Here is a 25,866-nt window from a genome sequence, read left to right as displayed (position 1 = left end):
TAACGCTATAGAAGGGGTCCAGGTTGTAGAGTGTAGAACGATCGTGGGCATCGACAAGCCCTGTGAGGGACTGGAGAAGCTGTGAAGTCTGGAGTGGTGGATGTATATGGAAGAGTTTCTTCAGGATGAAAGAATAGAGGGAGGAAATCCGGCTTCCCTCAGAGGCTTGGAGACCCACAGTTTGTCCTGCAAATGCTGAGCACGCCCTCAGCGCTGCAGAAGGTGGTGCCAGAGAGCTAAGTCAGGCAAGAAAGCTGCCTCTGAGGCTACCATCTGCACAGCCCCCCAAAGGGCAGCGTGTGCACACCTGTGTGGATTCCTACGTGTGGGGACCAAGCCTGTGGGACGTGTCTTGGGAGAAGAGAAGAAAGCACCAAGAGCTCCCTCAGAGGTACGTGGGTCATGAGTTTCAAGCCATGACAAGCCACGTAGCTCTCAGACATCAAACACTACCAGGACCTGGGAGTGGGGAAGAAGCTACTCAGAGCTGGGGGTCGCCACGCCTGAGCGTCAACTACAAAACCCCTCACCATTACCTGCAGTAGCAGATTGCAGGTTGCAGACAGGAGAGAATGTCTTTCCACAGACGGGTTGGAGAATGTCTTTCGAGCGAGGTTTCGTGGTCAGAGAGACGGGAGGTGGAACTCCAGGGAAGGCTCATTGAGCCTCTGTTTCAGCACCAACTGATGAGCAACGGGGAGTGCTGTTGACCCTTTCTCCTTGTGGGTTTCCCAGCAACAAAGCAGATCTGAGTGGAGGGGAATAATTGCTATTACTCAGTTGAAAAGCCTGAACAAGTCAAAGTTAATTTTTTGACTTAGATAATTATCTGTTGACTTGCAGGAGAATCCCTTTCCTTGGGGGAGGAAGGCAGGAAGAGAAGTTGTAATAATTTGGAGGCATTCACACTGCAGACTGGAAAGAGAAGCAAGACCCAGGAATAGATGCCAAATTTAAGCTTTGAAGCATATAGTTCTGGTCTGGGTCATGCCTTGCGTTTGCTGAAGATCGAATCAACAACTCATTAGCTTGGGAGGGAGATGAAGCCATAAGCTCTCAGTATGTGAACTGCCTGGGATCCTTTTCCTGAAAGCTAAAGAGCTTTGTTCTGACACATAACATCTCTGCCCCTCTGTTCGTCTTCCCTTTGACTCTTTTCATCTGGTTCCTTTGACTCTCTATGATGCAATCTTGCACACATTTTTATAAAGATGGTAAATATTCATCTGTTTCCCAGTCCAGTATGCAAAATTATTTAGGACCACAAATGGAGGGAAACTAAGGCTTGAGGCTTGGCCAAAGTTCGTACAATTCTTTCCACCATCCAGAGAGAAGGGCCCGACTGCCCTGGCAATCAAGAGAAGGAACCAATAAGATACATTCAGTGAGGGTTTCCACCTTCTCCTGGATTCGCCTCCACAGTAGCAAACTCTGCAGAAAGACTTGTAGAAGATGGATTTGTGGAAGGAAGAGAGAGGAAAAAGCAACCTCTTCTGTAAAGAGCAGAGCAGGCAGTGCTCAAGAGGGTGGGGAGGAGGAGGAGGAGAAGAATTATCATGTGGCTCGGTGAGTTACGGATGTGCTGAGAGTGAGCTCAGAGTTTCCAGGGTGAATATATTGCTCCAGGGAAACTTCCAGGGAAATATGTGCAAAGGGGAAAAAAAAAAGGCATCAAATCTGAAGTTAGAAAGCCTGAGTTTGAGTGCCATCTAAGATACAAGTCACCTACATCACCTCGAACCCGTTATTTAACATCTCCTTATCTGTAAAACGGAACCCATGAAACCTATAGGCAGGGATGTGTTACATGAGCTGAAAGAGATAAAACAAATAAATGCTTGCCAAGATGGCCATGACACTGGGAGATGGTTTTGGCGCTGTACTTTTCTCTTCTAGGAATTTTCTCTAAGTAAAGGAACTCGGCCCTCCACATGTCATAGTCTAAGACATTGATTGACTTAGCAATGGCCCAGAAACCCACACTGAATTATCATCAGATTTTCCACTAACCAAGACATTTCCATGAAATACATCTGAATAGCAGAGAAGCTCCTGAAGTAAAAGACAAAAGCGAGGGTCTGTATGGGCAGAAGGGAATATGGAAGTTCAGGCCAGAGAAGGCGTTCTCTGGGTCCAGTGGAAAGAGAACCAGGGGCTAAAGATCTTTTTTTTTTTTTTTAAAGATTTTATTTATTTATTTGACAGAGATAGAGACAGCCAGCGAGAGAGGGAACACAAGCAGGGGGAGTGGGAGAGGAAGAAGCAGGCTCACAGCGGAGGAGCCTGATGTGGGGCTCGATCCCATAACGCTGGGATCACGCCCTGAGCCGAAGGCAGACGCTTAACCACTGTGCCACCCAGGCGCCCCCAGGGGCTAAAGATCTGGTTCTGGTTCTGATTCCATCACGGCACTGGTTATGTGAACTTGGTGCAGATCACCTGGAAGAAACTGAGGTTTGCACAGTTCATCTGTCAATAGAGGAGAATACCTTTCCTACTATTCTCGTGGGGTTGTGAAAGAAAAGACACACAATAGAAGATGCAAAAATGCTCTGTAAGCTCAAACTGCCACATTACAATGTAGGTGTCAGGTTTGAGGAAATGGGAAGGGGGCCCTGGGATCAAGGGAGTTACTTAGTATAAGCTGCTGCCCCTATGACTAGAATAAGACTTGTTCCGGACACAGAGTTCTGCTACCACACCTACCGGTCACTGTACACGTTTCCCTTTTGAATGCTCTACAAACCAGAATTTTCTGGTCCCTGTGCTAGCCTTGGCCCATTTTAGAAAGCTTCGACTGACCTCTCTCACAAAGCCTCTGCAATTTGGGAAAAGGGACTTTGTGGTGTGACCTGATGCTGACATCCTCGCCAAGCCAAAGACCAGAGCCCATCCCATCCATATTACAGGAGACATGATAGAAATGCTCTTTCCTCTCAGGTGTGATTTGTGCAATATGACCCTGGACCATTCTGGACAGGTGCCAGCACTGAAGTGGGAGAGTGAAAGGACAGTGAAGATCGTCAGAAGAACCAGTGAGTATCCAGATAAATTGACATGACAATGAACAGACATTGGTGACAATATTGTGCCATGAAAATTATATATACTTAGTTATATATACTGAGCTCTGGACCTGAGGGAGAATGACAGCTAGCTCAATTGATTGAAAAAAGAATTTGGGTCTTGAAGTCTGGATGCTGCCTTGCTGTGATATTAGGAGTCAAAAGGGGATTTAGAGCAAGCTGTCCAAAAGCGACTGGGTGTGAGGAAAATCTCAGTACTGAGGAGACAGAAGAGTGAGAGCCACAAGGGTTTCCTGGCCTCTTTACCCCTGCCCACTCCTGCACCCTCTCACCATAAGTAGAGAAAAAATGATTTTTAAAAATTTTTTAATTTATTTACTTTTTAAAAGTAGTCTCTACATCCAACATGGGGCTTGAACTCATCATGGTCCGAAGATCAAGAGTCGCATACTCTTCCAACTGAGCCAGGCTGGTGTCCCAGAAATGAGCTGTTTCAGGTATGAGAACATAGAGTGGGAAGAGGAGGGCAAAGAAATGAGATGTGCAGAGTGATCTCTTTCCTTTTCTGAATTTCTTTGGAATTCACTATTTGGACCAGAAACCTAGCCTTTATATTGTCAGATCTGTCTTTCTGGGGAATATCTTTTCTCCTCAACTAAATGGCATGCCCTCGGTTTTCAATCTCTCCCAGTTCCCACATAGTAGATACTTGAAGGGTTTGGTTGATGGAGGTGTTACATGTGTTCTCTCAGGAGGAACAGTCTTGAGGAGAGGATTGTAGTAGGGCTGTCACTGTTTCCATGACAAAGTACCTGAAAGTGACTCAGCCTGCCAGTCTGGTTGCTCCCAATGAAAGAGAGAGAGAGAGAGATTCCATTCACAGAGACCCTGATCACGTCTCACCTGCCTCAGCCAGGCTTGTCCATGCTGGCTTCTCTTGTCTCTCAGCCTTTTGGAGAGAAGGAAGAGTGTGGGAAGTGTACACGTCTCTGGTTTGGAAATTTGCAGAGACATTTCCTTGGGGCTATTAGAGAAATTGTTCTTTAGGTCTACCTTTTGTTAAAGAACTACACCGGAAGTTCTGCAGGATGTTTGCTCCAAGCGCTATCTTCATCCTCAAACATTACTGTGTGCTAAAATGGACATTGTGTTACCCGTTGAGGAGGCAAAGTTCCCACTTTTGAAGCCCTGCGGTGAGGTTGGGGAGCCTGTACGTATCTGTGGGTGGGGTAGGCTGTCAGTTCTACTAAAACTCCAAGCAGGATATGGTTGCTCAAGACTGGGTTGGTCTAAGAAAACTTCATAGAGCCTGAAATGGACCTTGAAGCAAGTGTCAAATCTGACTAAAAAAGAAAATGTATGGGGGGGGGGCAGTAAATGAGTTCTTTTTAGCTCAAGCAGGTTTCAGATGTCACATAAAGTTGGAACAGGTTTTGGAAAGCCTTGAATTCCAGATTTACAGTTTGCATTTTAATCAGGAAGCACTAGGACGTCATTGGATGTTTTTGAGCAAGTGTATGAATGTGTCAAAGAATTGTGTAGTGTAGACAGGAGAGGGTGGGGGGTGCGAGTTGGGAAAATGTACCACAGTCCCTAGAGATTATTGGGCTCTTGAGCATCCAACTAGGGTGGTAGCAGAGAGAATGGGAAACACAGCACTCAATTCTGTGAACTTCTGTCTTGGAACACTATTTGCATGTTGTTTGTTTGAGTTAAAAATATCTGGGAATGCTTCTCTGATCCTTGCTTTCTTCATAGTCTCCTGACCACTTTCCCCAGGAGAGTGGAAAGAAACCTGCACTATTACCTGTCAGGCAACTCACTCCCCTCCACTGGCCCTTAATTATCTCATTTAAATCAGATGATAATACCTTGATGATTTTTTTTTTCAATTCTTTGAGTGCCTTTCTTGTTTATTTATTTATTTTTTAAATATTTATTTAAGTAATCTGTGCACCCAACCTGGGGCTCCAAATCACGACCGGGAGATCAAGAGTCGCTTCCTCTTCCAACGGAGCCAGCCAGGCGCCCCTCTTTTTGATTTTTAATTCTTCAGAACTCTCCAACATCTGCTCTCCCCCAACAACTATTTCGTCCCAGTCTGGGAAAAACCACTTGGGGTTCAATCTGGGGTGCGTATAACTTCCCCAGTTTCTTGTTGAGGTGGTTGAGGCTGGGATAGACGGGTCTTCAAATCCAACCCGGACGAAGAAACCGTGGCTGACTTAAGTGGCCATTGCCTCCCAACTAACACCACGTCTACTCTTATTACCTAAAGTAGGAAGTAGTGTCGTCACTGGCCCCGAGAGGCCCTGAAGCCAAAGCCTCAGGCGTCACCCCCAGCTCTTCCCCAGAGTGACCGCTCCACCGGTGACTCCCCCACTCCGCGCCCCCCTTCTACCCAGCTTCTACTTCACTTCTGCTTGGGGCGCAACACCACCGGGTGCCTGGGCGGTACCTCAGTTTCCCTCGGTCACACAGATTTCGGAGCCGAACTCGCCCCCTCCTACACCCTCACCGTCCCAAGTCGGCGGAGGCGCCAATCTCGGGCCGCTTCTCTCGCTGCCCAGGAGGCCGAGAGGGGTTCTTCCCCGCCCCCCCGGGGCTTCTCAGGGGCGGAGCCCACCTGTGCCCCGGGGGCGGGGCCTGGGCGGGGGCGGGGGCGGGACAGGTGGGTGTGCGGGCGAGCCCAGGGCTGGGAGAAAGAGCCCGAGCGGGAGGTGGCGGCGGAGAGGCGGGCAGGCGCGCACCTAGGGAAGCCTGCCTGTGTGCAGTGTGAGAGCGGGCGAGCGGGCGGGGAGGCGGGCGGGAGGCGGCGAGCCTGCGGCGAGAGGCGTGGAGAGGAGAGCCGGGCGCGGAGGACACTCGGGGGAGGAGGCGCCGGCTCCGCTCGCGAAGGGAGACCTGAGAGGCGGCGCGAGGCGCCCGTGCAGCCGGAGGGACCCCTGGCGCGCGGAGCATGAGCCTGCGCCCGGCTGGAGAGCGGCCGGGGGCGACGGCCTCGGCGCAGCCCTGAGACACTGGGCTGGGGCTGGGCCACGGTGCGCCCGGGGCGCTGGGCCCGGCAGGGGGGCGGGGGCTGGGTGCGGAGCGGCCCGCGCTGGCGGCGGCCGCCGGGGCGCCGCGCCATGGGGAGCCCCCGGGCCGCGCTGCTCCTGCTGCTCCTGCGCCCGGTCAAGCTGCTGCGGAGGCGCTTCCGGCTGCTGCTGGCGCTCGCCCTGGTGTCCGTGGGGCTCTGGACTCTCTATCTGGAACTGGTGGCGTCGGCCCAGGTCGGCGGGAACCCCCTGAACCGGAGTAAGTACGCCGGGGTGGGGGGAGACGGGGAGGGCGCGGAGGTGGGAGGAGGCAGCACCGGTGGCTCCCGGGTTGGGGAGACCCGCCTCTCATCCTCAGACCCGATTTCCAACTCATTTTCTTCTCCAGGTGCCCGGCGCCGCCCCGCTGCCTACTCGGGGAGAGAAGGGGGGCGTGGGGGCCGGTCGCTGAGTTCTGAGACCAGGCCTGCCCGCAGGGCCGTAGGGGGACGGGGCATCCTCGGGGCTGCTCGCTGCTCCCCTCGGCGGACGGCGGGGAGAGGGGCTCCCTCCCGCCGCGCGGAAATGCGGGCCGAGACGCGGGGCACCTCCCGCGCGCGAGGCTTGCAGACCCCCAACGAGAGAAACACGCGATCCAGGCGTGGGCTGGGGTTTGTGCCCGGGGTGCCCTCGGCCGTGTGTCCCCCGAGGAGGGGCGCTCCGGTTAGCGCGGCCCAAACTTTGCTCGCCGCCTGCTCTGAGGCTCGCTCCGTTTCCTCTCGCGCTGCGCTTTCTGGGGTTCTTTATTTTAACCATACCTCTGAGAGCCCTCTCATGGCCACCCCCCCAGCCCCTTCCTCTTCCTCACTGAGCCGGCCCCCCTCCTAGTCCTGGCTACCTCTCCAGCTAGTTATCTGAAGCTTTGGAACCTTGCGGAACATACTGAACTCACCAGACCCTGCTCGGGGAGACAGTGGACGGCACAGTGGACGAAGCAGTGGTTAGATTCCTGCTTCCCTTTTTAACGCAGCCAAAGCGACTTAATTTTTCTGTGCCTCAGTTTCCTCCTAGGAAAATGGGAGAGAACGGTCTCTTTCTCCTTTTCCTTCGACAGCCATGGCTATCCAACGTCATTTTCGGTTTACTATTGATGGAGCTAACAAAGCAAAACTCTGAAAGTGTCAGGGACTGTAAAAGGTCAATGTAATAGCAGGAAAAAGTGGAGAAACTCCCAGAGGAGGCTCCCCGCCCAAGGCCAAGGAGTGGAGGTTCATAGTTGGAACACATTGCCTCCCATGGCTTCACTTCCCCCCTTTGAGGAAATTCTGAAGGTATACGCGGTGATGAAATTGCTGGTGAGAAGATGCTTTGACATGTCCTTGTGTCAGCTGCTCTGGGCAGAGTTGGGTGTGGTGCTTTGCCTCCTCCTGTGGCCAAAGAAAGGGAATTACTAGGGTCAGTAATTGAGCTGGTTCAGGGTAGAGACATGTATTTATGGCAGAACCTCTCTGTTGAAGTATTTCTGGCTGTGAGTCGAGAGACTGGGGTTCCAATCCTGGTTCTGCCACTAACGAGTTGGGAGATCAAAGGGAAAATGACAGCGTTTTAGGTAGAAGGAGGAAGTTGGACTAAATGGTCTCCAAGGTCCCTTTGAGTCTGGATGCTTCGATTGTGTGATTGCCCCTGCTTGAGCTTTTCCAGGGCCGGAGAGCCCAGCACATCCTGAGGAGGGCTCTGCTTAGCCACAGCTCCACAGCTCTGAATGGGAGAGTTCTTCCTTCTGATGACCAAAATTTGCCTTCGCATAGCTAGTTCTTCCCTCCCCTGAGCCTTGCTCTTCCCTCTGAAGACAGTGAATCTACTCTTCCATTCTGTGGCTGCTCAGTCCCAAGTGGGTGAGCCCCTTTGGAGTGTGTGCAGATGGGAGGCCCCGGGAAGGGATCTCCTTTCTCTCTTCCCTGGGACACCCCTTCTCAACGTGGCCACCATTTTGTTAACGTGGTAGCTAGTGGGATCTTCTGCAGGGATTAAAAACAGAGGAAAGCAGTTGCTTTGTGATCCTGAAATTAGTGAGGTCTCTTCTTCCAACCCCCCGCCCTCACCCCAACACACTTTTCCTTTACCTCAAGTGTGCTTTCTCCTCAGAGCAGAACCAGTTTACCATAATCATAATCTTACATTCTGGCTCCTACCCTCTGACTCCTGTTGGCTGTCTCATCCCTAGCTATCAGTCAATCCATGGGTCTGTTTGGTTTCCCTTCTAGAGGAATCTTAACTCTGACTGGGTTTCCTTATTCTTTGTTTCCTTTTCCAAACTGACCCTTCTCCAGAAAGATGTTCCCAGCTTCCAATTCCAGCAATGTCTTTGTTTCTCTAACCATCATTTTCAACGAGAGCCCAAACCTAGGCACTGATGGGTCATTTGTTTCCTCGTCTCAGCCTCCTAGAACCCTGAAACCCATCTGTTCTGCAGGGTGACTTTTCATGCTGGGCTGTCCCATTGTATTCTACTCTTGCCTGGATTTCCTTTTGGAATGAGATTTAGGCAGTGGCTGTGGTTTCTGGCTCCTTGTCTCCCATCCTCCTTTGTTTTTAAGAAGCCCAGACATCTTTCATCAAAGTCCTCTCTAGTCTTATTCCCAGCTCAGAGCTATTCCTCTGGAGGGAGAGCAGGGGAGGAGGAATTAAAGAACAGAGGTAAGGAAAGGCTTGCTACCATTTCCTCCTTTACGCCCTGCATACCAACAGCAAGCAGGCCATAGAACTTCCCCTCCCAGGACTGCACCCGTGGCCTTGACCGCAGCAACCAGAGTTCCATTTTGGCTCTGCTTCCCAACAAGCCACCCTGCCTCCTCTCTTCAGCAATCCCTGCCAACTCACTCTACCATCAGCCTTCCTGTCATCTATAAGGCCGGCCTCCTTTACCAAGAACCTTTCATTTGCCTGTCCCTGTGTGACGGGTACATTGATCTGACGCTGGAAGAAGTGTATGGAGAAATGGCAGTCCCAGACTCCAGGGTGGTAAAGTAATGACAGGGGAGCATGCTTCCTGCTTCATCTTCATGGAATAACCCAGTAGTTTAAGATATGGATGATGTGCAATTTGGGCTCCATATGTAGAAAGAGATACAACCACAATTGGAGTAACTTCAGAGAAAAACAACCCAAATCTTTAACAGATAGAAAATGGGTCCCTTGGACAAAAGAATTAGAGCTGTTCACTGACTCATTTAAACAAATATTTATTTAGCACATACCTCGAGCAAGGCGTTGTGCTAGGTCACTTAGATATAATGGTGAGTAGATTATGGTTTCTAGCCCTCTCAACAGCTTTCTCTCTAGGAAGGGAGTTCAGGTGCATATATAAAAATAATTGTAATATGAAACAGGCATTAAGTTCTACAAATGTGGAACCGAGATGTTGTTGCGACACTTCTGGAAATGGGATATGGCTCTTTCAACTAATACTTCATGCAAGTGGTGACATTTCAGGAGATCTTGAGGAGTTGGTAAGGTTTTAACGGATATGGAAAGAGAAGGCTATTCCAGGCAGAAAGCAGTATAAACAAAGACCAGGGAAGAGTTAGTGTTTGGGAATGTCAAGCATCTGGGTTTGATGAAGCAGAGAGTAGGAGGGAGAATATAGGATGGTGCTATATTATGAAAGACTTTGAAAGCAACCTTAAAGACTGGCATTTATTCAGTAGATAAGAGAAGGCAGTTTTAGAATAGGGTAGGTAGCCTTGTAGAATGGAGCCGGCCAGGGTCAAGCTGTTTGACGATACTTCAGTATAGAGGATGCCTGAACAGGGCCCTGAAGGTCCCTTGCTGTGCCTGGCATGAGCCCTTTAGCTGCTGAGTCATGAAGCTCTCCTGGGGATGGGTCAGGGTGGTAGTGGGGCATTCAGAGGGCTTGGGGCAGTCACTATATACCAACATGTTCATGAGTCTTTCAGTAGTTTAATAACTGGTACAGCTCTACTGGAGTGTACCAGCTGAAAAGCAGCCCTGGGAACAGACTATTGTTGGAAGTTAAAGACTCTCTATCCTGGCAGCTTTTAACAAGTTATACCCATTTGTTAGGATTGGATTAGCTAAATCCTGCCCCAGGGCAGAGGTCTGGACTAAAATGGTTTCTAGGTTCTTTGCTCTATAATTGACCTACTGCTGGGACCACCTTGGTGCTGGAGCCAAGAGATTGCATTTGGGCCCAGAGCCAGGGCAGAATGATAGCGTGCACCAGCCTCTTTCTCGATCTCACAAGGCTGGTTCCGGTGTGTCCCCGTTTTTTAAGTGTCACGTTTACCCGCTGAACCCCGAAGTGTTCTCAGGCTCAGGAATGAATCGGTTTTGCTGCCTTACACCTCTAACACACCCTCTGGTTGGCCCCTGTGACTTCCGAGGGACTTTGCGTGGGCTGAGGGAGGCACACCCACAGATGTCAGGCGGGCACCTCACCTCCTGGGGTCACTGCAGCCGTGCTGGTTTGGAAAGGATACAAACCCTCCACAGCAGAGGTAACTCAGGGCAGAACAGTAATCTGAGCCGCAGGCAGGGAGAGAGGGAGAACAAATGAGACAGATGTGTGGGCAGAGTGGGGATGATGTGGCTTAGGGCCGACACTCACAGCAGAGGTGAGCGTGGAAGGGGAGCACGACTCCTTCTGTGCTTCTTATGGCCCGGGACCGTGGCTCCTGCTGCCCTGGCTGGGCTGCCCCTCACTCCCGTGGAACCTCTGACTCCTATTCCTGTGTCCTACTTATGTCTCTTTATGCCGCCACCCTGGCCACCTGGCTGCTGTGTGTATCTTCAAATCAGTATTCAGTTCTGGGCACACACTAGGCGCTTGAATAAATACCTCCTGGTTATGGATGGTAAGCTCTGAATTTCCAAGCACCTGATATTTTCCACTGGCAGATACTTTGTTTATCAGTGACCGATCCAAGAATAGAACCTAGGAATTCTTGTTCCTTGTACCGTAATACATATAAACAACAATAGCCTTTCAACACATATGCAAAGGGTATGAATTAAGCCATCAATGCCTTTTTATATAAGTGTGTTTTCTTTGGACCCAGTACCGTCTGTACCCGGAATGCCGTGTGTGACACAGAGTAGGAGCCCTGACCCAGACTTGGCGTCTCCTTTCCCTGGGCTCTCTTGTTCTCCTTCTGACGTGGCTAGGACAACTGTGGCAACACACCTCGCCATCTATCCTGCCCACACCGCCTGGGGACCCTCAGTCCAAGTTGAGGCCCCGTTTGCCTGCTCAGAGGCTCCTTACCGCTCCCGTCTCGGGAGTTGTCCAGACGCCCTGCGTGGTTGTGACTGCTTCGCAGCACCAGGTCTTTCGAAGCAAGCACTTCTGTGCTGGCTTTAGGAGCTGCTGGTCCTCGCGCTGCAGTAATTTTCCAGGCTGCAGAGCCTGGTCTTGCCCTCTAGTGCTGAGCTTTATGGAGCGGAGCAGAGCAGCCGCCATAGCCGAGTTTGCTTTGGAAGGGGGCCTAGAGGCTGTTCTTGGAGCCCAGTTCTGTACCAAGTTCCACCAGTCTCAAAATCTGCCCTTTTTATTTTCCACGAATACTTTCCCATATATCCCAGGGTGGTGAGGTCTAAACCGGGCCGACTATATAGTTTGCTTTCAGACCCCTTTAACCTTGTGATCCACAATTAATAGATTTATATGTTACCCGATATAAAAAAAAATACTGGAAGAGGTGAGAACAGTTTGGATGGTGTATATAAAGGGCGTTGGGCTGAATATGTTATATATTCTGAGCAAAGCATGATGGATAGCTCTTTAAATTTTGCAGACTTTTAGGTTCTAACAAGTGCTGCTTTCAATGTTACAAATATCCATGAGACAAGCAAAAATGAGTATTATTTTTATCCTTGTGATATTTTTGTATGTAATTTATTTTTTATGCTAATTTTTTTTTTTTTTTAACTAGTAACCAACTTTTTTTTTTTTTTTAGAAAATAAGGATACAGATTATCCTTGTGGTCCCTGGCTGTGTGTGTGTTTTGTTTTTGGTAACTTTTCATTGAAATATCTTCTATGTTCAGAAAAGCACACATATAAGTGTACAGCTTGAATTTTCACAATCTGAACATACCTGCGTAACGAGCACCCCGATGAAGAAATGGAATATTACCAGCACCCCAGCAGCCCCCCGTGAATTCCCTTTCAGTCACTACCCTCAGGACAGATTTACTTAGACTATTTTTATACTTTCTGTATAAAAATACATGCTTTATTTTAAAGTTAATATTTATGATTCTGAAAGTAATGCATGTTCATTATACCAGATGACAGCTGTGTAGCTGGACCACACTAACCCCTGTAAAATTTCTTTTTTGTGCTGTAGGTACCCCAGTACAACTGATACAATGACTTAAGGAGTGGCCAGTGAAGACCAGGGACCTAAAAGCTATGAGATAGAGCCCTGTGAAATTCTCCATTAGAACTGCTACCAGGGTGGGGTTGAGAAACATTGCTTATCCTGTGTGTGAGAACCGTCCAAAAATGATTCTCTGGTCTCGATATTAGAAATAGTTGAGCAGTCAATTTGTTTAAATTTTTATTGGCCGTGTAAGTTGTATAACTACCAGGTTTTCCCCCTTTGTATTGGTTACTAGAAAGCTTTAGAATTCAATTTTGGTTCATCTGGAAAAAAGTATAAAAGGTTTTATGATCTGCCTCTTGGTATTAATTTTATGCCTCTTATACCTTTGTTTTTCCTTTTTCCCCCCACAGTGACTTCTAGTTTATGTCACCTTACTTTCTATGATCCTTGTAAAGCACTGTAACTTTTTTGGGGCAAATCAAAAAATAAATCAATGAAAGAGCCATGGTATATATAAAAGTATGAAGAAGAAATTAAAAATCACCTATAATCCCACTACTTTGACCTAGAGATTGTTGAAAAGAAAAAAAAAAAAGTATAAAAAGCTGTGATAACCAGATGGTGGATTCTGAATAACTTAAACAAGAATTCTAGATTTAAAAAAGCCAAAAAATAATCTTCCCGGTCTTTTTTTTTTTTTTTTTTTTTTTTGGTTTTTAGTTTATTTAGGTGTTGAAAAGTTGAATGGCATTCAAAAATAAATTCTCACCTCTTTATGAGTATCATTAAAAGCTTAGAATTTATTGACAGATGTTGGGGCCTGAGCCAGCGTCATTGAGAATAGTGACATAAATACAAGGAAAATTCAGTAAAGCTTGGGGAACCCCAAGGAACACCCCTGATAAAGCAACTGAGGGGACTGGTCAAGAAGGCTGGGAACCTCAAGTTTGTCATGTGGACTCCTACCCCGCCAGACCAATGGTGAGACTGTAAGCATGAAGACCTGCCCAGCCTGTGGCTTATGGATGCATAAGGTCACAAACACCAGAGATCCAGTCCTTCACTAACAGATGAGAAAGCAGGCCCAGGGAAGAGATGTTATCTGCCTCCTCTACTAATTTCTTTTAAACCGTATTCTCGTGGAGCCTAACAGAGGCTATACGTGCATCCCACTCTATACCAGATAGAACTGTGCTTTACAGTATCAGGACCTGGGAAAAGGGCCCACGGATGGGAAAAAGAGAAAGAAAGGTGGGTGTTGGAATAGAGAAATGACATTCCAAGCAGACCAAGGATTTTATATGTAAATGCCCGGAAGTTAAGTGATGTGTATTTTTCAGTTTTTATTTATTTTGCAAATCTTAAGTGGCTGCAGAGGTGATTCAGCGTTTACTTTCTTGGGGCACTGAGTGGGGTAAAAAGCATTGATAGTTCCTGGAAAAAATTATGGACTTTGAAGACAAGGCAGGGCTCAAATCCAAGTTCTGTTACTCACTAGTTGCAGGACTTTGCATAAGGTACTTAGCCCTTTTCAAGACTCAGATGCTTCATCTGGGGGGGGGGGCGTGGGTTGGGTTATAAAGCCCTCCCTGTAGAGCTTTCTTATGACTCAGTAAGAGTTAGCACACTAGCACACTAAATAGGTGCCCAATTAGATTTAACATAAGCCTTGCACATATTAAGAGCTAGCACATATTAAGAGCTAGCACATATTAAGAGCTTGCACATATTAAGAGTTAGCACACTAGCACACTAAATAGGTGCCCAATTAGATTTAACATAAGCCTTGCACATATTAAGAGCTAGCACATATTAAGAGCTAGCACATATTAAGAGCTTGCACATATTAAGAGTTAGCACACTAGCACACTAAATAGGTGCCCAATTAGATTTAACATAAGCCTTGCACATATTAAGAGCTCAATGAATGTTAGTTCCCATCTCTGCCCCCTGAGAGTTTACAGTCTGGTAGGAACTGGAAAATGGCTGGGCAGGCAGGAGTGGATAGATACAGTCCTCAGCTAGCCCTTTGCCAGTGTCGCTTCAGCATCTCAGTCCGTGACACAGCTGTGTCCGGTCCTCACCAGTCCCCAGGCCATCTATGTCCAGCACCTGCCGGCAAAGACATGTTCTTGAACCATCCTTTCTTCCTTCTGTGATGCTCAGTACTGCCTCCATCTTTCTACCCCCACCCCAGGCAAAGATTTGCAGTAGGGGATGGGAGGGGCGGGTCAGAAGTCAAGGATTTTGCTGAGAATGAGAGATCTGTTGGGGATGTCGGCGCACAAGAGCTCTGCAGTTGGGAAGTGGTAGCTAGCTGGTCACTCTGCTGTGTGTCCTCTGAGGATTTCTGGGACTGGAAGGCAGAAACACTGGGCACTTATCTTCGTTTAAATCCCAGCTTCGTAACTGACTTATCGAGGGTCCTTGGGCAAGTGCCTTTTCTTTTGAGGGCTTCAGTTTCATAAACTTCGGAAGGAGATACCTCTTTCAGGAGTAGGTTTGGAACCTCTCCGGTGTCACTGAGGTGTCAAGGAGACAGTCAATCTTTGCCATTCTGGCACCGGTCTTTCATGACTCAGTTGCTTTGAACTGATAGGTGGCAGCTATCCCAGTGCTTCTGGCTACTTGGTCTCCAAGGTCATGTCTGACAACATGGTCTCCATACAAGCAGTTGCCTCAAAGATTAAAGGCCTCTCTGCTGAGATCTCCTTACAAATCCTCTGATCCACTCCTTTCCACCCTGCCTGCCAGCCCAGGGTTCAAATGGATGCATGCAGGCATGTGTACGTACACACCCTCCTCGCACCAAACAGCTGGTCTCCTGACTGCGCACCGCCACCTCTGAGTCAAGGATCGGCAGGAGGAGCGAGGACATTGCGGATTTCCTCATGAAGAGAGACTAAGTATTAATGGAGCATGTCAGTTATTGGTTGTCTTTTTTTTTTTTTTTTAAGATTTTATTTATTCATTTGACAGAGATAGAGACAGCCAGCGAGAGAGGGAACACAAGCAGGGGGAGTGGGAGAGGAAGAAGCAGGCTCCCAGCGGAGCAGGGAGCCCGATGTGGGGCTCGATCCCAGGACTCTGGGATCATGCCCTGAGCCGAAGGCAGACGCTTAACGACTGAGCCATGCAGGCACCCCCTTGGTTGTCTTTTTTGTTCCAGCTGAGTAGAGGGCCTGGAAAAAGGGAGAGGACAATGGGGAGCAGATCTCAGGTGAACAGCTTCCAGGAGAAGGCAGGGAAAAGGGTACAGGACAATGAAGGGGAGAAATCGAGAGACATTACCCCATTTTCTCAGTTGATTCAATGACTATATTTTTTCAAAGTTGTAAGTTTTATTTGGTTTGATTTCAGATTTGGTTCCTTTTAAAATACTATTTAGAAACTATGTTGTTCTTCTGTTTATAATAACATAAAGCATTAATTTTTTTCTAATGTATTACCGAAAGTTGTTGGTTGCCCCAAACTAAGGAGCTGCCAAAGTGTTAGTATCTGCTTGCTGCTCTGATGTTCAGTGCGTTTTTTTAAAGTAAACTCTACACCCAACATGCAGCTCGAACTCAGGACCCCAAGATCAAGAGTCGGATACCCTACCAACTGAACCAGCCAGGCGCCCCTCAGTTCTTTATATTTTGGGCCCTGGAGATTTCCCTGGCTTTAGGGAATGCTGAACTATGTAAGTAAAAAGAAGTTTGTCGGGGCGCCTGGGTGGCACAGCGGTTAAGCATCTGCCTTCGGCTAAGGGCGTGATCCCGGCGTTATGGGATCGAGCCCCACATCAGGCTCCTCCACTATGAGCCTGCTTCTTCCTCTCCCACTTCCCCTGCTTGTGTTCCCTCTCTTGCTGGCTGTCTCTCTCTCTGTCAAATAAATAAATAAAATCTTTAAAAAAAAAAAAAAGTTTGTCATATTTTGTCCAGCATTTCTTAGTATTTCACTGTATATCCCAAAAGGAGGTCCTTTGGCTTGAACATTTAAGACCGTTCCCAGCCCCCATAGCCTGTACTTACTGGGAGTTGTGTGTGTAAGCAACGGTGAATGTTCCCATTTGAGGAATATAGTAGAAGCTCGGTAAACATTGAGGGAATGCAAATCCTTTAGCACAGAGGCTCACCTGGTCTGAAGATGAGGTTGGGACAATGGTTGTGACATGATTGTGGAGTCTCAAGTGCCCGGCTGCTGAGGTTGGGTTTGGTGGAGAGCAACATATATTTTTTAAAGCAGAGATTTGATGTGATGAAGGCAGTGTTTTCTTATTTTCGTCCACTGACTTTACTTTGATTCTTCAGACATTTGTTGAGTACCTTTTATGTCCTAGGAACTGTGGCTATAGGTAGATGAAACTGTTGGAAGCTTGCAGGATGCTTTGGAGATAGAGGGGCCACTCAGGTACTTATCGCAATGACCTAAAGTGTGGGCAGTGAGTGTCTAGCTGAGAAGGGTGACAGAGAATAGCTGAGACCTGTCAAAGAAAGAAGTGACAGAATTTGGTGGTAGAGTTGACGTAGAAGGTGTCAGAATGTTCGGTTGTGAGTTTCACACACGGTTCTCTGGCTACACTGCCGTGATCGTTTTTGTTAAGGGCAGCCCTGCACAGCCAGCATCTCAAAAGATGTTCTCATGAGAAAAAAAGTGCTTTAATTTCTCCTTACAGCTTCCTCTCTGGGATTTAGATATTGTGCTGGTCCTGCAGGACAATGCAAAGGGACAGGAGACAGATACTCATTTATTCAACAAATATTCATTGCACCCACGTTATGTCTGGGCAGTATCCTAGGTATTGGAATATTGAAGGGAACCAGAAATTCAAAGCTGTCATGGTGCTTACACTTCATGAAAAAAAAAAAAAACCTTAATGAACACATAAACAAACATAAGAATTTCAGATGGTGATTAGTTCTTGGAAGAAAATGAAACACGGTAATGGCACAAAATTTCTAGGTGGAGGGGTGAGAGGTAAGACTAGCTTGGAGAATGAGGGGGCTTTCTGAGAGGTGACTTACCTAAAACAGATAACTAGGGGTAGAGGACATGATTAAGCCCAGAATGAGTGAGTACCTCAGGAGTCCAGAGAATGGGAACTGGGTAGAAGACAGAAAAAATGTAGAACGGAGTCATTGCTCATTTTCAGAAGAACATCTCCTTGCTACCGCCTCCCATTGTCCTGAAAACAGTGTCCTCCTGCACCTCCCTGACAGGAATGGGTTTAGCCTTAGACTCAGTTTTCCACTGGGAGTCCCTGAGAAAGAGGGGCCAGCCAAAGGCTCTGTCTGGGCTTGAGGAGAAGTAGTAGCGTTTGTTTTTCCTCATTACAAACTTGGATCCCAAACCCAGGATGGGGGAGAGGGTGTCCTAACCACAACGCATTGGAATCCACCTCTGTTCCCCTTCCCTCACGGATTTTTTTTTTTTTGGTAGCTCCATTAGTGCACTTATCAAAGTCTGCCTTCCATCAAAGTTATTTATGTCTGTGTTTGTCTTCCCCCACGGGATAGTGAATTTCTAGAGTGCTAGACCTGGGCATTTCCCCCCCTTTGTCTCCCTAGTGCAGAGATTTTTAACCTTTTGTGGCTCATACATACACTTGGAGAGTCTGGTGAAGAAACTGTGGAAATTAGTGCGGAAATTTGCCTGCCCTTCGAATGTTTTGCATGCTTTTGGGGGGAGGTACACAGGCCCCTGACTCCCATCCGAGGATCCCTAGTCAAGAACTCTGCCTGAGTGCCTTCCCATACCTGGTACACAGTAAGTTCCCAGAGTTTGACTGATTTGGGGGCATCCTCCCAATTAAATGCCTCTACTCTAGTTGCAGGGGACAGATGTTTTGTGGGAGAGAGAGAGCCCGGAAGCAGCCCCACTGGTAGGAGATGGAGAAGAGTGTGTATAAGCTGAAAGTAACCGCCCAGAGAGCAATAGCCTCGTTGTCGCTTCTTGCAGAGTCAGAGTTGGTGTCTCCTCCCTCTGGGGCTGGTCTTTTCCCAGACTCCGAAGTGCTCCTGTCCAGTCTCATGATGTTCCTTATGCGTGCTTTTCAAAGCTCTGCCCATTCTTCCAACCCCATCTCCTCCCTGAACCCTACCTCAGTTATTTCTGTGCCAGCTGACCTTGCCCTTTTGGGAACTTCTGTTGCACTTAAGTTGTCTGCAACTCAAATGTTGATATTTTGTTTTGTTATTTTGTTTTATTTATTTCTTGAGAGAGAGAGGCAGGTGGGAAGGTGGAGAGGGAGAGAGAGAATCTTGAATAGGCTCCACGCCTACCATAGAGTCCGACACGGGGCTCGATCTCAGGACCCTGAGATCATGACCTGAGCTGGAATCAAGAGTCAGGCTCTTGCTTGGCCGACGGAGTCACCCAGGCACCCCTCTTTTGTTATTTTAGATATTTTTCTCTTCTCTTGACTTCATCCTGGTTGGTGTTCTGTATTCCAAGTAGGGTTGTTAGAGAAGCCAAAGACGGCTCCAGAGGGTGTGGTGATGGCAGTTTGCGTTACCCTCCCCATAAGCATCGATGAAGTGCTTGGAAGAGGCAGGTGGTGAACTTGGAATCGAGTGGGCACAGGCTTCGCTGTGCCCACGTTTCCTCCATATGGATACAGCCATCCTTTCTACCTTAACTCTTGAGGTTGCTGTTGTGTCTTCTGTGCCATCTGCCAGTGTCTCTTACCTCCCCTCCTTTTCTTCCTTATCATGGCATAGTCGTCAGGAGCAAGCCTCGGAAGGCAGACTACCTGGGTTTGAATCCTAGCTCCAGTTCTCAGTAAGCTGGGCTTTAGTGAGCAGAGTACTAAGCGTCAATATGCCCCAGTTACTTATCCGTGAAATGGGAATATTACTAGCTCTACCTCATAGGGTTTTTGTTGTGGCAATTAAGTGAAAGAAGACATACATAGTACTTAGAACAGTTCTGGATACATAATGTTTAATAAATGTTAGCTGCTTGTTTTTAGTATTGCCTTGTTTTTTAAAATTATTGTTTTTTAAATCATTTAATCAGCCTTTAAAGCCCTTTTGTTTCTCTTTTGACTGGTTTTTGGGAGCTGTCCTTCACATATCCTAGAGAATCCTGGGGGCAGAATGGATCAGAGATTTTTAAATTCTGAGATGGAAAATACCTGCGTTTCCTATTCCAGGCCAATGGCAGACAGCTTCGGTAGAACATGTAAGTCTTCTACTAAGCCCAGATGCAGTCTAATCGTTCTCAACACAGCTCATCAGGCAGTGGCAAGTTGCCTCTTAAAGTGTGATCCGTTTGCTCAAACTCCTCATTTCACCAATGCAGAATGTAAGGCCTAGAGAATTTGAGCAACCTGCCTAGAGCGCAGCACTGGGCTCAGAATTCCTGATGCCTGAGCAGTGCGCTTTACAGCACACCGTGCCACCCACCATTCTGCCGTGACTTGTTTCCTTTCTGTTTGCTGAGAGTGCTTTCTTCCAATGTCTGAGTTTCATGAGGTCCTTTTTTCTCCCATCCAAGCAATCTGACAGTGTACGAAGCAGGCGTAGAACCCATTCTCAAGTCTGTTTATTTATCTTTTCTTGCCAGTGAACGAGCGGAAGTTATTGTCACCTAGCTGGGGGTGGATCGTGGGCCCACCTCAGCTGCTGTGGGGGTGACTTGTGAGTTTTCTGAAATTTCTCTAGTGACACCCTGCATTGATATTGATAGCTGAGGGTAACCTGCAAAGAGGCTCTTGCTGATGTTGAATTCTCATAGTGCAAAGGGCAGGCCAAAATGTGACATTTCTCATGCAGCAGGTCCCTTTGTTCCCCACACCCTCTCATCCTCAGAACAGCCCCTTCTAGTAAAGGAGTAAACAGCTTCTTTAAAAAAAAAAGAAAGAAAGAAAGAAAGAAAGAAAAAACAAACCAAAACAAAACCATTCAGGGGCGCCTCTGTGGCTCAGTTGGTTGCATCTGCTTTTGGCTCAGGTCATGGCCCCACATCAAGCTCGCTGCTCAGTGGGGAGCCTGCTTCTCCCTCTCTCTGCTTGCGCTTTTTCTCTCTCCCTGTCTCTCTCGAATAGGTAAATAAAATCTTTAAAAAAAATAAGGTAAATCAAAAGAGTCTTGAAACATATAAATCATGAGATCTGTGGTAGAAAAGTACATATTTTTAAAAGATGTTGTCATCTCCTCATTCTCATCTCTGGAGAAAGATACAAGCTGATAAGGGCTGATGTTTTCATAATCCTAGTCCTCGTTAGCAAATGGAAGTCCACTGCCAGCGGTTCTGTGCGGGGGTAAAAAATGGATGACAAATTGCAGATAAATTGCAGAGAGGTAGTAATAAGTGGGTGCAGACTGCGTTTGGAGGCCTATAGAAAGGAGGTGAAAAAATTAATATACGAGTTTGATTTAACCTGTTGAATAAGAATTTAACTTTGTTCTGATGCATGAAGGTTGGAAAAATATTTGCATAAGGAATAATCTACAACAGTGAAGCTTTAATTATGTTTCTCAGGAAATACCACCTGTCTGTCATGAGACAATGTTTATCAAGGCAAGAGGTATTTTTTAAAAAATTTATTTGACAGAGAGAGACAGGCTGCGAGAGAGGGAACACAAGCAGGGGGAGTGGGAGAGGAAGAAGCAGGCTCCTAGCAGAGGAGCCTGATGCGGGGCTCGATCCCAGAACGCTGGGATCACGCCCTGAGCCGAAGGCAGACGCTTAACGACGGAGCCACCCAGGCGCCCCAAGGCAAGAGGTATTAAATTGGAAGTTGGTATTTACTTTGAAAAAAAGAAATGAGCACAATAAAGTACCTAAGGGACTTGATACAAAAATTAGAGAGTTCCAATTTCTGGGAAATGGCAATATATTGTAATATTTTTAGGGAAACAATTATGAAACTTTTTAGTGCCCTTTACAGATCTAAAGTCATTTTCTGAAAGTTTAGCAAGATAAACATATATTGTACATAACTTGGTTTGCTCAAAATGATTATGCTTGGTATATTTAGAAATTGGAAAGCCTGAGAAGCAGGGGGGGAAACACCCAGTTATTTCTTCTAAAACCAAGAAAAAAAGTCCTCAAGAAAGGGTTGTTTTTCTATATTTTTCTGCCCCTTTCTATCTCTAATAAGGTTTGGAAAGTTCCAGAGTAGTGAACACTTTCCCCAGCTGGCAGGGTTTTCGTGATCCAATCATGTGAGGGAAGGAGTGGAAGGCCAGGGAGAACAATAGTACCTTGTTTTCACTAGGAACTTTTCTCCTGGGAACTTGGAGCAACTTAGGCTGCATCCACATTTTAGGATCAGAGATTACTACTTCTCCCGGAAGGAAGATTACTCCTTTTGACCTGTCTGCGAAGTGTCCTCCGCCATGATCTGAAAGATGCATATGGAGCAACGCATGTGGGAAACGCCACTCCTCCACCGTGATGAGACCTGCACTTGGAAGACAGAAGGTGCAGCCTGCTGCCTGCTTTATATAGAGGGAAAACCAAGGCAAGCGGTGGCAAGAGGTACACACAAACCTATTAAGCCTGCTGAGGAAGGAAGTTCCCTTAGGTGTGCTGGCTCTCAGCTCTGGGTCAGGGCTACAGCAGGGCCCAGAAGCTCAGCAGGCCTCAGTATGCAATCTAGAATCTCTCTTGAGTAACTTAACTCTCACTGAGGGTATTTTGTTTCATGGCTGTGGCCCTGCCGAAGAACCCTCCCGTAGACCGAGAGCTAACGTTCAATTGACTGTCAAAGCTGGGATACAGAGAGCACACATTGGAATCTGGTCATCAGCAGGGCAAGGGGGGGGGGCCCTTGGTTGCCTGCAGCTAGCCAATGAGCAATTAGGGAAAGGTGGAGGAGGGGTCATTCTTCTAAGGAGTCTTTTTTTTTTTTTTTTTTTTAAGATTTTATTTATTTATTTGAGAGAGAGAACATGAGCGCACAGAGGGTCAGAGAGAAGCAGACTCCCCACCGGGCAGGGAGCCCGATGCAGGGTTCGATCCCAGGACCCCAAGATCATGACCTGAGCTGAAGGCAGACACTTAACTGACTGAGCCACCCTGGTGCCCTTAAGGAGTCTTGGTAAGGAAAAAGATGAGCAACACTGTCAGCGCAGTTGAAAGGTCCAGAAGGGTGAGACCTGAGAGGAAACCAGTGTATTTGGCGAAGGAGCAGGGAGAGTCACTAGGAATCGCCTGATCAGTTGAGGTTGTCATAACAGAAGGGGGAAAGTAGAAGCCAGGTTAAAGAATCGTACAGTATTTGGGCTAGAAGAGAACTCAGAGGTCTTTTTCTTTTAGGCACATGGTTAGGGCTAAGAACCCTGGACTGGGAGTCCGGGCACCTGGGTTCCAGTCTTGGTTCTGATATGAACTGGTTCTGTGACTTTGAACAAGTCATTTCTGCCCCCTGGGTCTCAATTTTCTTATTTCTGCCCCCTGGGTCTCAATTTTCTTATTTCTAAATGCAAAGGCTTGGCTACTTGGTCCTTGAGGTCCCCTCTGGCTCCAACATTATTCCCAGAGAAAGTGGTATTTGCACCAGCACTGAGTATTCTGACCTGGAAGTGGCTAGAGAAAGATTGGAAAAAAAGAGATTCAGAGAGATGCCTGAATTCAATCCTGGCGCCACTCGCTAGCTATGGGACCTTGCCTTCTCATTCAAGCAGGACTGGGAGTTGGGTCCTGGGCCCAGCTTTTGTCCCGAGACGATGCCCACCTCCACCTTCCTCTAGCACTCTCTCCTTTCGCACTGACTTGGGAAGGACAGGTTCCATAGGTGGGGACAGTGAAGGGAGAGGCTGAGGTATGAGCTCAGGGTAATGATCATTAGGGGCTAATGATTGTTAGGGTCTCTGAGAAGCCTTTGGTTGGAGAGGCTTAGTGACTTTGCAGGACATTTCCATGGGCCCTAGTGACCATGTCATCTTTCCCATAGCCCTCCCACCTACTCTTCCTGTGTACTTCTGAGCTGCGAACCCCCTGCCCCCACAGCTCAGCCCAGGGATAGGAGGGACTTGTGCCCAGGGATTGGCCGTGGGGTTGGCTGCTTATTTTGGCAGCTCCAACCACAGGCTTCCTGACCAGACCTTCAGAAGCTGGGGGACCTAGAGGTGGGGGTCAGTGAGTCATGGGCTCAGGCTCTGCCTCAGGGAGGAAGTCCTCCCTAGAGGTGCCCCTCCAGGAAGCAGACTTCCCCTCCAAAAGAAGGGGACTGATCCTTCTGGATTCTTCCTCTCAGGGTCACTGACTTAGGTCAGCTAATTTGGTGAGCATCCTTGTGGTGTTCAATATAATGGGATTATGATCCTGACCTCACAAGGTTGTGGTGGCCGATTGAAAACCCGGCACATCTTAAACTCTCAGGAAGTGTGCTTTCCTTGCCTTGGCGTGCCCTGAGTGAAGAATAGGACAGGGTATACCCGATAGGCGCAGGCGTGGAGGAAAAACAGAAGCAAAGCAAAAGTCACGTCCCACATACGTGGATGCTCTTGCTTCCCCTGTTTCCCCAGTTCCAGCCTGAGGCTGACCATGATGGGAAAGTGGGGCTTTGCTCTGTGCTGCCTTCTCCTAACCCCTTGTTGTCCTGGGCCAGACAGGCTCCCAGTCATTACCTCACCGCAGGGCCTCGTCTGCCAGATTGAATGGTGGAACTGCCTGGGTGGAGAGCCGGAGGCTAATTTTAGACCTGGAGACTCCTTGCCAGCAGCTGTGGCTGGGCCCAGGCAGCCGGGCTGGGCCGCCTGCGGGGAGTTCTAAGTCTCCTTGCAGGGAGCCATGGACACAGCCCTCCAGGTCTGCTCTCGGGCACATTCCTGCCTCTGCCTTTGGGGCAGAGAAAGCCTAGGACACGGGTTCCTCTGCATGGAGGGTGGGGCCTTGAAGCTGCCACTTTCTCCAAGGCCTCTTGCGTTAAAATATTTCTATCTTTTTTCTCTTTCCGGGTGGCTGTGTAGGACAGAAACTGCTGATATAGCACCTCCACGGCGGACTGGTGGTTTCTAGAAAGGGCAGCTGGGGGCAATAAGGAGAAGAGCATATCCCCAAACTATCCTGGGTGTACAGACTAAATCCAGCCTCCCACTCGACACCAAGTAAATAATTGGATTTAGTGCTTCGCAATCTATTTCTTATTGGCACACAGAGAAAGTGACGGGAAAAGATATTGGTATCCCACATGAGGGTAAAGAGAGAAAGGTATTTGTGGATGAATGCAGCCAGCCCTGGAGTTCTGCTGCCCCAGGACCCCAGGGGGTTGGTACTTGGCACATCTGTTACCCATTTGAAGCCCACTAGAAGGCCATGGCGCAGCAGGTGGGAAACTGATATTCTTCAGCAGTGTGCCAAGTCCCAGCCCCAGGACACATCTCCTGGGTTACTGGCAGACTTACACTGAAAGGAAACCTAGAGAGCATGGAACCTATCCTCTTCTTACCGATGAGGAAACTGAAGTTCAGAGAGGTTACTTACCTTGTTCAGGGTTTTGTGGTGAATAATCTTGCAGTCAAGTTGAGTGAGAGCGCTCACGTATTAGCCAGTGCATGCTGTGGTGCACGTGAGTTGTCTTGCACAGTGAGCTGCCCTGTGGGGGTGGGGTAATCCCTCTAAACTTCTATTTCCCATCTGTAAAATGGAACTCATTCTACTTGCTGCTCCTTCTTGTGTAAACAGTTTGAATATGAATATAAAAGTACTCTATCACTGTAAAAACTGACATTTATTGAGAATGAAATGCTACGCCAGCTACTTTTCAGGTATTACCTCTTATCTTCCCTTGACCCCATCAGGACCACGTGATTGCTGCTTCACAGGGAGGTTTGCCTCCTTGCTCGCAGCATTCCGCTATTAACAAATCTGCTGTCCCCGCCTTCTCCAGGGTGCTGGCTTCACTTTGTCGGTCAGTACAGAGCTGAGATGCTAGAGATCTGAAGCGTCTGTCCTTACCCCGCCCCAAGTGCAAACAATGCCACTGTCGGCACACGCCAGGTTCCGTGGTTATGTCTGGGGGCCATCACCCTCAGCTGAGAAGGGGGAGGCTTTGAAATCCTTAATCTATCCCAGTGGTTCTCAGTTTGGCTGCACGTTTGAATCACCTGGGGAGCTTTCTTTTTTTTTTTTTTTTTAAAGATTTTTATTTATTTATTTGACAGAGAGAGAGAGACAGCCAGCGAGAGAGGGAACACAAGCAGGGGGAGTGGGAGAGGAAGAAGCAGGCTCATAGCGGAGGAGCCTGATGTGGGGCTCGATCCCACAACGCTGGGATCACGCCCTGAGCCGAAGGCAGACGCTTAACCGCTGTGCCACCCAGGCGCCCCACCTGGGGAGCTTTCAGAACTATCCATGCCAGACCTCACCTCAAGTTAATCAATTAGATATGAGAAGAGGGGGAACGAAGCATCGCCTTTCCAGGTGACGCTAATTGGTAGCCAAGGTTAAAAAAAAACAAAAAAACTTAGGTCTGCACTTTCTCTCCAGGTGGGATGAGCTAAGAAATAAAGGATGATGAAAAGATAAGGGAGTACATAG

The 25,866-nt window shown here is 48.0% G+C and overlaps 1 protein-coding gene across 1 annotated transcript in view; it reads left to right on the top strand.

Moving 5' to 3' along the window:
- Positions 1–6,154: 6,154 nt before the first annotated feature.
- Positions 6,155–25,866, top strand: part of B4GALNT3 (beta-1,4-N-acetyl-galactosaminyltransferase 3) — an 88,500-nt gene continuing 68,788 nt past the window's right edge. The window contains exon 1 of the mRNA XM_040642020.1: positions 6,155–6,323. Within this exon, the coding sequence (XP_040497954.1) occupies positions 6,155–6,323 (169 nt within the window). The remainder of the gene's footprint in view (positions 6,324–25,866) is intronic.

This window comes from Ursus maritimus, unplaced genomic scaffold, assembly GCF_017311325.1.
Source record: "Ursus maritimus isolate PB19 unplaced genomic scaffold, ASM1731132v1 scaffold_26, whole genome shotgun sequence".
NCBI classification, from domain to species: Eukaryota; Metazoa; Chordata; class Mammalia; order Carnivora; family Ursidae; genus Ursus; species Ursus maritimus.
Note: the sequence above shows the minus strand (reverse complement) of the source record. Positions and strands in the feature narration are given on the sequence as shown.